This window comes from Callorhinus ursinus, unplaced genomic scaffold (genome assembly GCF_003265705.2).
Source record: "Callorhinus ursinus isolate GAN/ISIS: 27379988/994484 unplaced genomic scaffold, GSC_fseal_2.0 scaffold7, whole genome shotgun sequence".
NCBI lineage: Eukaryota > Metazoa > Chordata > Mammalia > Carnivora > Otariidae > Callorhinus > Callorhinus ursinus.
The window spans coordinates 25,721,793-25,737,300 of record NW_027397069.1 but is presented as its reverse complement, the minus strand read 5'-3'; the positions used below and the strand labels follow the sequence as shown (position 1 = coordinate 25,737,300).

The 15,508-nt window shown below is 42.1% G+C and overlaps 2 protein-coding genes across 15 annotated transcripts in view; one reads left to right on the top strand and one right to left on the bottom strand.

The window, feature by feature from the left end:
• LOC112826556 (glutamine amidotransferase-like class 1 domain-containing protein 3, mitochondrial) overlaps positions 1 to 3,477 on the bottom strand; it is a 59,258-nt gene extending 55,781 nt beyond the window's left edge. For all 14 annotated transcript variants that reach the window (XR_012378759.1, XR_003208978.2, XM_073894428.1 and 11 more), the window contains exon 1: positions 2,836 to 3,477. Coding sequence is in view for 12 of the 14 variants with exons in the window: in XM_073894428.1 (XP_073750529.1) it covers positions 2,836 to 2,859 (24 nt within the window). In the remaining 2 variants the exon portion in view is untranslated. The remainder of the gene's footprint in view (positions 1 to 2,835) is intronic.
• On the top strand, positions 3,339 to 14,892 carry CLN5 (CLN5 intracellular trafficking protein). Its single transcript, XM_025874733.2, has 4 exons — positions 3,339 to 3,779; positions 6,708 to 6,873; positions 7,788 to 8,013; positions 11,246 to 14,892. The coding sequence occupies exons 1-4, from the start codon at positions 3,346 to 3,348 to the stop codon at positions 11,755 to 11,757; spliced, it is 1,338 nt and encodes a 445-aa protein (XP_025730518.2). The 5' UTR covers positions 3,339 to 3,345; the 3' UTR covers positions 11,758 to 14,892.
• Positions 14,893 to 15,508: the final 616 nt, after the last annotated feature.

The window sequence follows — 15,508 nt, the reverse complement described above, 5'->3', positions numbered from 1 at the left end:
TAAATTACATAGCCCTTGAACGACACAACTCCATGCATCGAAAATTTGTGTAACTTTGACTACCCATAGCCTACTGTTGACCTAAAGCCTTACTGATAACATAAACTGTTAACGCACACATTTTGTATGTTACATGTATTATATACTGCAGTCTTACAATGAAGTAAGCTAGGAGAAGAAAATGTTAAGGAAATCATAAAAGTACATTTACAGCTGTACTGTATTGATATTAAAAAAAATTCTGTGTATAAGGGGACCCACACAGTTCACACCCGTGTTCTTCAAGGGTCAACAGTACATGCTTTTTAAAGAGATGGAAGAGAGGATTTTATTTTATTTTAAAGATTTTATTTATTTATTTGTTAGAGCACAAGCAGGGGGAGCGGCAGGCAGAGGGCAAAGCAGGCTCTCCACTGAGCAAGGAGCCTGATGAGATGCAGGGCTCAATCCCAGGACCCTGGGATCATGACCTAAGCCGAAGGCAGACGCTTAACCGACTGAGCCACCCAGGTGTCCCGAGAGGATTTGATTTTATAGATAGAAACAGAGGGCTCAAAACCATGGGAGAGTTGAATAAATCTATGTTTAAAGTCTTTCTAAAGCTGGGATTCTCAAGCCTGCTGCATATTAGAATCACCTGGAGAGGCTGAGGCCCTGTTCCATGGGAACCCCTGGGATGGAAGCACTAGCTTGGGCATTGGTATGTCTTAAAATCTACTGAGGTGATTCCATCATCTGTCAGGGTTGGCAATCACTGAACTAAAGCAAATGGGAAATAAAACTCACAAACTCAGGGCTCTAAGTTAAAATCTCACGGGTTTTATTTATTTTTTTTAAGATTTTATTTATTTATTTGAGAGGGAGCGCACGAGTTCGATCCCAGAACTCCGGGATCAGGGCCTGAGCTGAAGGCAAACGCTTAACCGGTTGACTGAGCCACCCGGGCGCCCCTAAAATCTCAGGCGTTTTAATGCCAAAAACCCAAAGCAGACCATTTGGAAGCTCTTACTTGACCTACTTCCAGGCATCCAACCCAACCAAGCTCTGGATTATCACCCCCAGTCTGCCATCAGAAAGAGTTCCTCTTTCCCCAACAGCTGGATCCTGCAGGGGCAGTGATCTGGGGAGACATGAGGATTAGGAGGCAAGGAAGGAAGTGCAGGGCAGGCACCTATATACTGGGGCCCTAGGTGTCACACCTTCTTCACTGACTTCTACCCCACCCCAAAACTTGCAGGTCCACTTCTCCGGGATTTAGATAAGGCTGGTCTGAGTCAAACGTCCCTTGACTTTAAGAAGGCATCATTAGGACTAGAAAGCATACGATCATGTTTCAGCCTCCTGTTATTAAACTTTGTATTTGATTAAAATATATATTAATATTCTAAACATTCTCTCTTCTCTGTATTTTTGGTTTTACAAAACTGAGTAATATCTCCTATCTGTGGGATAGATCTACGGGAGAGATTCTAAGCACATATATATCCCATTATTAGTAAAAAGAAAAAAAAAAAGCTGCGAACATTCTGAAGGGCAAGAAAGATGAAAAAAAATGTGGACTGGTTTTTAAACCAGTAATTCTGGATACAGACTGGCTTGCAGTTGCTTCGTGAAATTAACCGGATCTACCTGCCCAAGGTGGAGGTGAAGATAAAAATTTAAATTTCACCTAAACTCTACCCTCCCCCAGAATCCTATAACTCTATTTTTTCCTTTGAGGAGATGCTATACAGTTCCACTGGTGGGCAACAGTTCAATGGTTGATAAACATAATTTTATCAGACTACAGTACTCTTCTGAATGTTCTTAAGCTAACTGAGCAAGGACCCAAGGGAAACCAATTGGATTAAAATTCAAACTATTTTTTGATGGATCTTCCAAGATTTAAAAACCATGAACTAGAGAGGTCACTACAATGAGGTATCAGGTAACAACAGTCTATAAGCATCTTCTGCCTGGGATGCTGGGGTCATAGCCAAAAGGAACAGAAGGCAGAACCAGACCCGAGCAGATGGGAGCTACTGAGAGGCTTAGTTAAGGCTAATATGAGGGACTGCTTTCTCACCATTAGAGCTCCCTGCACGCGGAATGAAGAGACTGCAGTCCCGAGAGAGAAGAGCCCCACCACTGACCATGGTCAACTCGAAACTTGTTTCTATAGCTCTCAGAAGTCCTGAGTAGGATGGGAAGCTCCATTGGCCCTCTAGCCTATGATCCCATTATTTGTATATTGTTACTTTGGAGAGCTGCTTCAGGGGTAAATCATGCTCAAGTAAATACCCTCTGGGAATCCTGTGGGTGCCCTGTCAAACTGAACATTACATTTCAGCCGTCATAGCTAGGATGTGTTGCGCCCTCCCTCCCCACCCCCAACTTGTGTGGGTCTTTGGAGAGGTCAGTTGGTGATTCAGAACTGAGCCATGGTATGCAGGAGAGCTAGGATTGCACCCACCTAAATAGTTAGGTAAATGGGTGTTAAAAGGGTACCCTGCCTGAATCTCCACAGAATTTCCCAAGCTGGTGCAGCAAGTGGGAGAAGGGGAGGTTGGGTGCGGGAGGGACAAATTCCCATCAGCCCTCAGAAAGCCTAGCAGGCGTGGGGAAGCCAGTGCTGCTCCCTCCATCCCCAGCATGGGTCATGTGGTCGCCTCTGACGTCACTTACTCCACTATCCTTTACAAATACTATGATGGTTCACAAGTGTTGTGGGTGAAGTGAAGGTAAGCTGCTCTCTTGTAAAACAAGTAACTATAAGTTATAACGCTTTTAATGTACTATTTATAGACATAAGTTAATATCTTTGTATAAAAGTATGGCAGGCCTTGGATATCTCACCAGAAGCAGGGCGGTTGATCCCATTGTTTTCTTGAGCTGGATGAAGGGTCAAAGAAGGGTAATGTAGAATCTTCTCCCCCACTGAAGCGGGTGATCCCAACAAGGAAGAACATCTGGGGGGGAAGGGGTCGAGTGGATTAAATAGCGTAGTATCGTGGGCTGTGCACTGCGGTGGCCATTGGCTCAGGTTGGGTGAGGACCAGTCATTCCTCCAGGATTGTCTTCCTCACTGCACCACCACCGCCAAATAAAGATTCTTTCACTCCAATGTTTAATGTCACCTAGTCTGGACCCTGTGTGGAGGGGTGAGAGTTCCGTGCTAGAGAATCCAAAGGAGGGGCCCAAAGACGGACTCTTTTGTTGGTGGTGGTGGTTTGGTTTAGGTGGGAATTGTTGAGCGCAGGTCAGAAAAATAGCTCCAAAGAAGCGGTGAACTTTAAACTGAGACGCGGGGCCAGAAGCACTCGGCATTCTGGGTCTGTTTCAGAAAAAGGAGGCCCCGAGGCCCGGATGGAGCGCTCCAAGAAGCCGGACCCAGGCGCCTTCCCGGCCGGCAAAGTTTTGAAAGCCACCACCCTGCGGGCAGCTGCGGACAGGAAAACCGGTCCGCACGAAAGAGCTCCGCTCCCTCCCGCTCCGGAAGGCGTCCGGTGCGGCGGGGCCGAGGGTGGGACCGGCCGGACCCAGGCGGCCGAGTCCGGGCTTGGTGCGGCGCGGAGGCCTGGCTCCGCGCATGCTCAGTCCGCGTCGCCGGGGTCGGGAGGCGCCGGAAGCACCGGGAGCCGCCACATGGCGCAGGCGGGGAGCGCCCACCGTGGGGTCGGTGGGCAGCGGAGCGCGGGTGCGGCCTCGGGGTGCGCTCTTTGGCGCTGGGCCCTGGCGCTGCTCTGGCTGCCGACAGCCGCGGCCGACCCCTCCCGGCGCCAGTGGCCCGTGCCCTACAAGTGAGTGCGCGCGGGCGCGGCGGGCGCGCGCACGGCAGGGGCTAGCGGGGCGGGGTGCCGGGGCCGAGAGGCGCTCCCCTCGCGGTGGGGGACCGGGTGGGGCGCGCCGCCCTGGGGCCTCCCTTCCTCTGGGGACACTTGCGCCAGTTTCTAGCTGACCTAGGCTCAGGACACTCCCTAATCATGAAAGAAACGGGAAGTAATGTCATTTTACTGAGTGAATTTTGGATGCAAGTAACCGACTGTTTGAATAGTTTGAGGAGACTGAATATCGCGTTTGTTTATTAACGTCTTGCACGTCGTTATCGTGAGCGCGTACCCATTGGCACAACTGACAGCGTGACCCACTGGTTGGGGTTTTCTGAGACTTTCCGTTTTTATCCCTAAAAGTCATGTGTCCTTAGACTCGCCCGCCCCCTTTGACTCGGGCACCCCGGGAAGGCTGGTGACCTCGTTTGTCCCGTTCCCAGTCTGGGTGTAGGATGTGGTCATAAGACCAGGACAGAGACTGCAAACCTGTGAAGCTGATTGGAGCCTCTGACCTAGAAGAGTTATTTACACAGCGGAAGATGGTCAGGTGGCTAAACACACGGAAAGAAAACAACGCTGTTAACACCAGGCAGGGCTTTTGAAAACGCACAGCTATTTCGGATGACAAAATAGTGAGTGGAGAGGCAGGTTAACCTAGTGGTCAGGCGAGAGTTCTGGGTTCCAGTCAAATCAGGCACCACCATCACTAGCTGTTCGAGAGCCGATATCCGTATCTCTGTAACCACATGTCCTGAGTTAGCAGGAATAGTAGCATTTACCCGGTGTTTGTAGGGGGATTACATCTAGTAAATGCCAGCTCTTGTCAAGCCTGGATATTAGCGTATTCTGCTCACTGAATGCTTTGCACCACTTCCTTGTTTTGCTCGATATATATAGAAAGAGAAGTTTGGGTTTTCTTGAAAAAAATGTTAATACAACGTTCGCTCAAAAAAACATAAAAAAGAAGTAAAAAATGTTCAATAAAATAAGAGATTGTAAATTCAAAACTACTTGATTTAAAATTAGGGGAATGTATGAACTATAACTTCGTGTTTCTATAAAAATTTCAAATATTGAGTTTAATCTTCTCTACTGAATATAATAAAATTTAACTTTATTAAGTTCACACAAATTATGCTTTTGAAATTACCCTTGACCTACAAGAGATTTAGCTGTGGGCAAGTGAAAACTTTGTATAGTTATGTATTTGTTTCAACCAGATGAGCACCTCTAAAACAGGTAAGTATACCTGAGTCTTATAAATGTTGTGTGTGTGGAGGGAAGGGGGGTGTTAATATTTTTGGCTAACTTCTTAAAATAGAAATTTTTGTTGATGTGGTAGCGTTATAAAAGAACAGATCTGTCTAAAACCTTAGAGATCAGTATTCTTCAGGATAGATGGAGGCAGCGTCTTTCATCTGTATCTTCCACTGCCAAATATGGAAGGTGACCAGGGGTGTCTACTACTACAATCCGCCCCCTGGTCCTATTGCCAAGGCCTTCGGGGATTGGGGGGGGCTTCTCTTCTTGTTACATTATTACAGTAAACTAACTGACCGATGCCTTAACTTCCTCTCTCACCGCCCTCTTCTAACTCATAAAATAAGGTTTGTTTTGCAGCAAATCCAGTCAGACCAGGGCTGCTACTTAAAATCCGTGAAGCTCACTCTGGGGCTCATTCCTTGCCAGTTGTAGAGTCCACGGGTTGCGGTTCGTGCTGCATCAGTGCAAAAGGACAGCCCCTGCTGCCCTCTCCTGCCCTGAAGCCTGAATTCTTTATTTACAGTTTTATTTACCCGCTGTCTTAAAATACTTAATGTTTTCTCTACTTTTGTGTCCTGACCTTTGGAAGTATTTTAAAAACCTAAGCCAGGTCTTCATCTCTTTCTTTGTCCTCATCCCCACCCATTCCACATCTGGTAAAAGTGATTTCTCTCCTGTGTGCTCGCAGGACTCTATCTTTCTTTAGCACTTACCACACTGCACTTGGTTTACTTGTTTAATGTATTCCCAGCCCCCACCCAAATGTTCTTGAGGAAGGGAACATCATTTTAATTTTGTTTTCCTCCTCCCTAGTATGGTGTCCTACACATAGTAGAGCTTTAATAAATATTGGCTGAAGGATCATTGGTTAATCTCATTATTTAAAATTGTTTACTTTAAAGATCTAATTAGCTTTATTAAATGATTCATGAATTGGGCCACATCCCGTCTAGCAAATAGAGGGGCACTCCTGTTGGTTAATTCTTAAGAAAACAGAAAATATATTCTAAAATATATATATATATATATTCTATTTAATCATAATTATTTTGGAATCATCTTAACATATGGATTGTTTAGGAAATTAAATGTCACTTGAAAATACTCCTTTATTCAGTGAATATTTGTCTACTAAATAAGATCTGATCTGTCAACATTTTAAGATACAGCCTCCGTTTTCAAGATTTTCACAATGGGAGCAGGAAACAGAGAAGCATGCGTTTATCAAAGTGCTTTTAATGTATCATTTGCTATTAAAGACATCATTGGAGGGCGCCTGGGTGGCTTAGTCGGCTAAGCATCTGCCTTCAGCTCAGGTCATGATGCCAGGGCCCTGGGTTGGAGGCCGGCATCCGGCTTCCTGCTCATCGGGGAGCCTGCTTTTCCCTCTGCCTCTGCTGCTGCTTCCCCTGCTTGTGCTCTCTGTCAAATACATAAAATCTTTAAAAATAAATAAGACGTCATTGAAGTTTGTTCACAGGATAACAGATCAAATGTTTAAACACTATGGGCTAAACTTGAATGTTTCCTCTGAAAATGTTATTGACAGTGGTACTAAAATCTGGATTCTAAAATGTTCAAGAAGAACCAAATTCCTATTAGAATCTAAGTTAGTGGTTTCTTTTTCTTTATTAGACGCTTTTCCTTCCGTCCAGAACCAGATCCTTATTGTCAAGCTAAATACACATTCTGTCCAACTGGCTCACCTATCCCAGTTATGAAAGGTGATGATGTCATTGAAGTCTTTCGGTTACAAGCCCCAGTATGGGAATTTAAATATGGGAACCTCCTGGGACACTTGGTAAGGCTGCATATTGATCTTATAACTTCGGTTAATTAAATGATTTATTAAGTGGATTTGAGGGAATAATCGCTGTTCAAAGGGCTGATTTGAGACAATGTTTAATTGGTGTTCTTAGCATGTTTAAAATGAGTAGTCAGTGGGGCACCTGGGTGACTCAGCTGGTTAAACATCTGACTCTTGGTTTTGGCTCAGCTCATCATGATCTTGGGGTCATGAGATCCAGCCCCGCCTGGGCTCTGTGCTTGCGGGCAGAGTCTGCTTGAGATTCTCTCCCTCTCCCTCTGCCCCGCACCCCGCTCGCGAGGGCACCCGTGTGCTCGCAAGCTTGTGCGTGCTCTCTCTCAAATAAATAATAAAATCTTTAAAATGGGTAGTCAAAAAAATATTACCGTATTTTATGATCCTGACAGTAACAAATGCAGTTGCTTTAATCCATTTTGATATTCTGTATCTGTACCCACCTCCTGTACCCAGCTCCTGGAAAGTAAGAAAGGAGAAGGCCTGGGGAAGGGGCAAGGTAGGCAGGAAACACTTCACCTCCAGTCCCTGCTGCACACACTTTTCCTAGGTTAGCTCACCATTTGAGCCTCTCATCCGCCTGTAAGTATATAGACTTCCTGAGACTGGCACAGAGCTTCTTGAACCCATTCTAAACTGTAAAGAAATGAAGAGCATGTCCGTATAGCAAACATCCTTACTGTCTGAGATAGGCAGCAGTCAAAACCAGAGTGGAGGAGGGCCTGGGCTTTGAGGAGCCACAGCATGGACGCAAGAATAGCAAATGGAGGAAGAATGGCTGAGCAGTTGCTGTAGTTGATAGACAGTCATGGTGTATTACATTTTCTCCCATTTGGTTCCTGGGCCAGTGGTTCCTTCACAGGTGCTTTTATACATGTATGATCTTTACACAGAAAATTATGCATGATGCCATTGGATTCAAGAGTACTTTAACTGGCAAGAACTACACAATGGAATGGTATGAACTTTTCCAACTTGGAAACTGTACATTTCCCCATCTCCGACCTGAAATGAACGCCCCTTTCTGGTGTAATCAAGGAGCTGCCTGCTTTTTTGAAGGAATTGATGATATTCACTGGAGGGAAAACGGGACGTTAGTTCTAGTAGCAACCATATCAGGTAAGTTTGAAAAATATGGCAATATTTGACAATTGCATCAGTATCCAAATGAAAAAAAATTACTTTCATTGAGGCATTTCATTCATGTTCTGCTCTTTAGAGGTCAGTTTACAAAATGTACTTCTGGAAGCAATAATTTTTGACCCAAACTATTGCTCATGCCAAGCGTCACCTTTAAACTTTTTTTTTTTTTTTAATTTCATGAGAGACAGAGAGAGAGAGAGAGGCAGAGGGAGAAGCAGGCTCCCAAGGAGCAGGGAGCCTGATGCAGGACTCGATCCCAGGACCCTGGGATCATGACCTGAGTCAAAGGCAGACGCTTAACCATCTGAGCCACCCAGGCGCCCAAGCGTCACCTTTAGATGATGAATAGTGTATCTCCTCTATTCCATGGTAAAAAATGAATGAAATGATAAAATGTTTTCTGCAATTAAATTGGACTTTCTAAATAAAACAGTAGAAGAACATCCACGAAACGTCCGATAAAATAACTGATTAAAGGTGCTGTTAACCGTATCTGGAAAAAGACTTTCAGTGATGATACCTTGTTTTTATGTCAAGAAGTAATAGCTACCACTCATGGGGACTTACTCTGGGCCCAGCAGCGGTTCCAGGTGCTTTATCTATATCATTTATCTATACATCATTTATCATCACAACCACCCCTCCCCAAAATAGTTACTGTTATTCCCCACCACCACCATTTTACAGATGGGGAAACTGAAGCACAAAGTGCTTAAAGTCACACAGCTAATAAGTGGGACTCCAACCTTGGCACTGAAGCCCTGTTGACCATTTTCTTAACTACTTCACTACATTATTTCCCAAAATATTCACAGTCTTATGGATTTGAGGCTCCTCAAGCAATTGAAATATTTTATCTCTTAAGATTTTCTGTTCTGGGCGCCTGGGTGGCTCAGTCGGTTAAGCGACTGCCTTCGGCTCAGGTCATGATCCTGGAGTCCCGGGATCGAGTCCCGCATCGGGCTCCCTGCTCAGCGAGGAGCCTGCTTCTCCCTCTAACCCTCCCCCCTTTCATGTACTCTCTCTCTCTCTCATTCTCACTCTCTCAAAATAAATAAATAAATTTAAAAAAAAATGTTCTTTTGGATGTATTGGAAAGTTGATGAAACACTTGGAATTTTGCTGCATGTGTAGCGTTGTTGGGTAGTGATGAAGAAAGTTCAGAACTTTTACCAGAAACTGGTATGTGACCTTGGATGACATTTTACTTTATTGACTCATTACCCCATGTGTGTAGAATGGGGATGAGACTGCCATTGCATCCTAGAGATAGGGAGCTTGCCCATATGATTCATAGAGCTCCGCATTATACTTGTTCTCCAAGAAAATGGAGATCTGGAATGAAAGCCCTGTTTGTGATAATTCTTCAGTAAACCACAGGACTTGAGGATGTTATCATGCTTTCCACTTGGATAGCTCTTTGCACAGCATTTTGGAGCGTGTTATCTCATAGTTCAGTGAGGAGAAAACACTCTTCTTCCTTTTATAAGTAAGGAATTGAGGGTCAGCCAGGTAGCATGACTTAACCAGTCTCTTCAAGTCACAAATCTGCTGGTAGAACCAGGAATAGAATGGTGTCTTAAATGTCATCTGGGAATCTTCTAACTGTACACCATGCTGTTACCTGATCTTCCTTCCTACTTTCTAATTGATGTGCCCCAAACCATTCCAACAATACCAAAGTCCATTTCTCTTTTAACCGTGCTCAGCATTCATACTCTTCATTCCAGGCCAGTTTACATTTCTCCTTTCTCTGTCCACCTATCTCATTATCTGAAAATTCTTCTTTCTGACATCAGTGTATGATATGAACAAGTGATCATTATTTCATGTAAAATAGTTTGTAATGTGCTAGTACCTAAATCTTTCAAGTTACCCATCTGCTTTGTGATTAATTCTGTTCATTGATATTTTCTCATGTTACAGAAGTGTTTTGAAGTATTCTCTCTTAATTACAGGAGTGACTTTTTAAAGTTGAAGAACACTAAGAACAGTATCCCCAGTTCTAAGAAAACAGGCTTTATATTATTCCACAATTTTAAGTCCATAAAGTTGATCAAAGCAGCCACTCTATTCATTTTATAGGACATGAAGTACTGATTTCATGGACTCAAGTTGGAGCACTTAAGAAAGGTTCACACAAGGTGAAAAAGTGAATTGTTGGGGCCAAGCTCTATTAGGCATTGTAAATGAGGTTGTAACCACACGAAGTATGGTGTTTTGTTAACTTTTGGAGAGATTCCTCTGGTCTGGTACAAGGTGGTGGAAGAGTGTGAGCCATTCCAGAATCTGTATAGTGCACAAACGTGGCCAAAAACATTTCCCGTTTAGTTGCTTCATTGGAAGAATTTGTATGGTTAGTGGGAAGGTTGTAAGCAGAATCCCACCAGCTGCAAGTATAGAGAGAAAAGGGAAATATCAAATATTCAAGGAGGATAGGGTATATAAGTATTTTTCTCTTGTAACATGAGTAGGCCAGCTTTCTAGAGTAGCGGCTCCCCTGGCTGCCATTCATACTGTGTGGGCACCATGCTATGTGACGGAAAAGCTCTGCATTTCCCCTCCTCCATTCTTAACACGCCTTGGCCCCGCCCCATTCACTTTTACCTCTTCCAGAGTTTTTTCCTGGTTTTCTCTCTTTTGCCTCTGAATCCAAAATTTGTTGAGTGGGGTAAAGAAAGAGGGCTTCTGGGGCACCTGGGTGGCTCAGTCGTTAAGCGTCTGCCTTCAGCTCAGGTCATGATCCCAGGGTCCTGGGATCGAGCCCCGCATCGGGCTCCCTGCTCGGCGGGAAGCCTGCTTCTCCCTCTGCCACTCCCCCTGCTTGTGTTCCCTCTCTCACTGTCTCTGTCAAAATATAAATAAACTCTTAAAAAAAGGGGGGGGGCTTCTGCATGTGTATAATTTTGCTTTTGACTATACCTTAAATGATTGTAGAATTGGTATGTAAGACTTTATACACCTGTTGTAGCTAATGTTTACAATTCAGAAATACCTTGTACCTTGAAAAATAGAATAAAAATTGGCTGAGCTTGGATACCTATCGTGAGATACAGGTTTGGAACTATTACTATAAATAATAGATAATTAAATAATAATAAAAACTATTATTTATTCATGGCCTTAATCATCAGGTTAGAACATTTTACATAAAACTAGTATTAGCTTTGATGTTCACATAGGTAATTTTTTTCTTTTTTTTAACTAGGAAACACATTTAACGAAATGGCCAAGTGGGTAAAGCGGGACAATGAAACAGGGATTTATTACGAGACATGGACTGTCCAAGCCAGCCCAGCAAGAGGGGCGGAGACATGGTTTGAATCCTACGACTGTTCTAAATTCGTGTTAAGGACATATAAGAAGTTGGCTGAACTTGGAGCAGAATTCAAGAAGATAGAAACCAACTATACGAGAATATTTCTTTACAGTGGAGAACCTACCTATTTGGGAAATGAAACATCTGTTTTTGGGCCAACAGGAAATAAGACTCTTGCTTTAGCCATAAAAAAATTTTATTACCCCTTCAAACCACATTGGTCAACTAAGGAATTTCTCTTCAGTATCTTGCAAATTTTTGATGCAGTGATTATACACAGAGAGTTCTATTTGTTTTATAATTTTGAATATTGGTTTTTACCTATGAAATTCCCTTTTATTAAAGTAACTTATGAAGAAATCCCTTTACCTAACAGAAACAAAACACTCTCTGGTTTATAATATTTTAATTCTGCTCTTTCTTTCATCACCAGCATATATGTTTTTCACGGGGTGATTTTACATTTGTGGAATTCTTAGGCCTTTCTACCTTGGACCAGAAATGCACCTGGGCAGAATTGCCCCATACCATCTCAGGACTATTTTTGGAGAGAAGCTGAAACTTACTGCATTGGTCAAAGTGGGCCCATTAGGTGATCTTGGTTTCAAACTCCAAGCCTTTCTTAATATGAATTACAGTTCATATCAGATATATAGGATCTTTGGGGACCCCCTTTTTTTTTTAATTGTGGATATGGTGTACCAAGATTTTTTTAATACCCTCAGTGACATTTTCATGATGGGAGGTACTTTTTTCTGGTACAGTAGTTATGCATTTTCATTTAAGTACTTTTTGGTGGTTTAGACGGACTTTACAGCTTTTGTAACTTTTGGGACCAGGTCTAGTAGTTTGATTTTGTTCTGTTCACTTAGAGACCAATCTGGACACCATAGCTGCAGCACTCGTGCTTCTGGATGAGGTAAAAACAGTGTTAAAGAGCTCAAGTTTCTAGCTAGCATTTTAGAATTAGCCAGCAACTGGCATTTTGTGATTTAGGCAGCTTAGCATTTCTTAACTTTACTGTCCTTATGTCTAAGATGATTCATCTGTCAGGATTGTTGTAAAGACTGAAGCCATGTATGTTTGTCATAGGAAAGTTACAGTAAATGGTCGCTATAATGATGAGTCAAAGAACAAAGTGCCATCCTTGATCTGGCCTAATGTAGTTTAAATGCCAACCTTTCCTGGGGTTTATAGTAATTCCCTAGACTGAGCTGACAGTTGAATGCTTCTGCAATTCTTCAAACACAGGGGACACAAGTATCTGACTGCAGGTGCATCTGGGTGAACAGGCACCCTCTGACTCCTCTACTCTTCTTGAATTCCTTCCACCCAGTTGAGGTGCCAACTCAGAAGAGGGTACACTTCTCAGACAGGGGACAGGTTTTTGTCAAGGATCTCCAAGTAGCTGTGCTTCAAGGTCCTTTAAATGTTTGGTGATGTCTATTCATGGAAAAAACACCAGTCAGTAAGATGATGAAGCAGAGACAATCGGTTAAATATGTAAACTGTTACTCAGTTTCTACTAACATTTGAGTGCCTCTTGAGAGGTTAGTTATCACTGAGTTCTCCTACAAAGCCCAAACAGAGGCATTATTTACCTGACCCAAATGAGTAAACTGGGGCTTAGGATAAATGACCTTTCCCTGGCTACCCAGCTAATGGTAACCGAGCCACATTTTGAACCAGTCCTGTTGACTGCATGGCAAACACTATCAAGCGAGGTTTCACCGTTACTCAAAATGTAGTCCTCAGACCAGTGCCTGCACCACAGGTTACCAACACCATAGGTTACTGGTCAAGTACAGACACGGATAGGAAAGATTCAGAAACTTCTTTTAAAGCAACTTATTGGAGTAATTTTGTTTCTGTTGAATCTAATAAAAAAATTGCTTGTATTTTGTATGTCTTTATTTCATTTGTCTAGGAATTAATTTTTATTGTCTTTTTTAAAACTATAGGCACTACACCAGTCTGAAAATAAAAACCCAGCCCTTCACCACAGATAACTTAAGCACTGCATTACTCTGCTTACTGCAGCACAAAGGCAAAGTCTTGCTAAGATACATGGGGAGAACTTTGTTTCACTGCCTACCATTTAGCCTATGTACTCATGTTAATAGTGCCTAAACTCTCCTAATTAATTTTGCCTCTTTAACCTGCTAGTTATCTTCAGAAGGTCACAAACGTGGATCTTTGCGTTATCACCACCTAGTGGCTGAAATAGGGCAGTGCCAACTTTTACTAGATAATTTAGGAAAATTGATCTGGAAAACAGAATTCTGGATTTTCTAGAACTGCACTGGGGAAACAAGCAAAAACTCTTGTGCCACATTTGTGTTAACTCTAAAGCACAGAACTTGGTTCCGTAGCAAAGACAAATGAGGACATCTGGATGTGGAACTTGAATTTTTATTCAGTATTTTTCAGTTCCTAAGAATATTTTAACAAATGAAGGAATTCTGTGAAAATAATTGGTAGACTCAGGTGACTATAGCATAGAGCATAAAAATCACATTAGTACTTACTTAAGAATTTATCAAACTTGTCAACTGTACTTATAAGATGAAGTAGGCCTTTTGGAGTAGAGATGGAATGAACATGCTTTCAAAATGGTAGTTTATGGCCAGGCAGGAATTTGCCAATTAAATCTTGCTGCCCTTTGATCTACTATATAACTTAAATGTGATTTCTATTTTTCTGTTATGAATGTATAAAATTTCCTCTATTTCTGTGAAAAACCATTTTGTTGAAGTCTGATATAGGGGCTTTAGAATAAATATATCCTCACTTATTCTGGCTCAGTATTCAGTAAGTATACCCACAAAGTGTCATCAAATGTATTTTAATACTTATAGGAAAACAGTCAAAAGATTAAAATACATATTTGGAACCCTTGATATTGGCTCCTTTGAAATCAGGGAAGAAAGTCTTAAACTTCATCTAGTTTTATAATCTGGTCTGGTGGTACTTGAAGTTTTTGGGGCTTTCAGTTCAAGATCTTTTTTTTAAGAAATTGTTGGTATGTTCTACGAAGAACAGTGTTCCAAAACCATACACATGCTTTTCCCTGTTCACAGCCAAGACAAATGGGCTGGGCGAAGTTTGTTTCCATCATCTTCCTATTTACCTTTCATTGTCCAAGTAGCTTCCTGTGCTCTCAAATTTGCCTGTCTACATTTTCTCTCCCCTTCTTCATATATTCTTTTACTGGACTGATTATTCTAAGGATAAGCTCTTGGTTGTCTTTTGGAATAAAGGGCTTTGTGTCTGTTTGTAAGTCATATGTCCTTGTGTTTAAAGGATAGTTGGGTGTCAGAAGCAGGTAAAATTCTTCTGGCTGCTTGATAACAGTAAAATCTCAGATAAACTGAAGCTGGAGTCTACAAATATTGTTCCCAGTTATGTATGGGGTACAGATTACAGCTTCTTAAAGGACCTAGTTCAGGCCTAAGCCTTCACACCAACCCCCCCCCCATTTATCTATTCTAAGCTTTTCTGTAAATAAAAAATTTTCTCTGAATGCAGTAAATTGATTTAATCTTTAGTTATGCCTGTTGTTTTTTTTCCTGATAGTATTGTTAAATAGCCCAGATTACCAAGGGAAATTGAAGTTATTTTCTAGAAGCTGTGAAGAGAGGAAATGAAAATCATTTCAATAGTTTAGAAACTATTCTGGTTGGGACACCTGGGTGGTAAAGTCTGTTAAGCATCAGACTCAGGTTGTGATCTCAAGGTCATGAGGCGGAGCCCCAGGTCAAGCTGAGTGGGGCTTTGTGCACAGCAGAGACTGCTTAAGGCTCTTTCTCCCTGTGCCCCTCCCCTCAGCTCTCTCTCGAAAATAAATAAATCTTAAAAAAACACAAACTATTGTGACTGTATGGATTTATAGAAGACATGTCTCTATGAAAAGGCTACCTGGGTTTAAGGACTTTTAAGAATTCTATTTCAAAATAATCTGTTTTATAATTCTTATTCTAAAAGCAGAGTCTATTCTTTTTAATTTAACTATTTTCTTTATAAAATTTGAAAAAGAAATGTGCATTTCACGGTCAGTTTTTATTTCCTATCACTTTAGTCATAAGAGTTTATTTCAAGGATAGATTCCATTTGCCTAATCTTACTACATCTTTCCATAAACTTATTTAATAT

What these genes read in the sequence shown, in the direction of transcription:
- CLN5 (XM_025874733.2), top strand. Translation starts at nt 3,346, where the DNA reads ATGGAGCGCTCCAAGAAGCCGGACCCAGGCGCCTTCCCGGCCGGCAAA. An exon ending in GGAACCTCCTGGGACACTTG is followed by an intron (nt 6,874 to 7,787) that starts GTAAGGCTGCAT and finishes ATCTTTACACAG; the next exon opens with AAAATTATGCATGATGCCAT. An exon ending in TCTAGTAGCAACCATATCAG is followed by an intron (nt 8,014 to 11,245) that starts GTAAGTTTGAAA and finishes TTTTTTAACTAG; the next exon opens with GAAACACATTTAACGAAATG.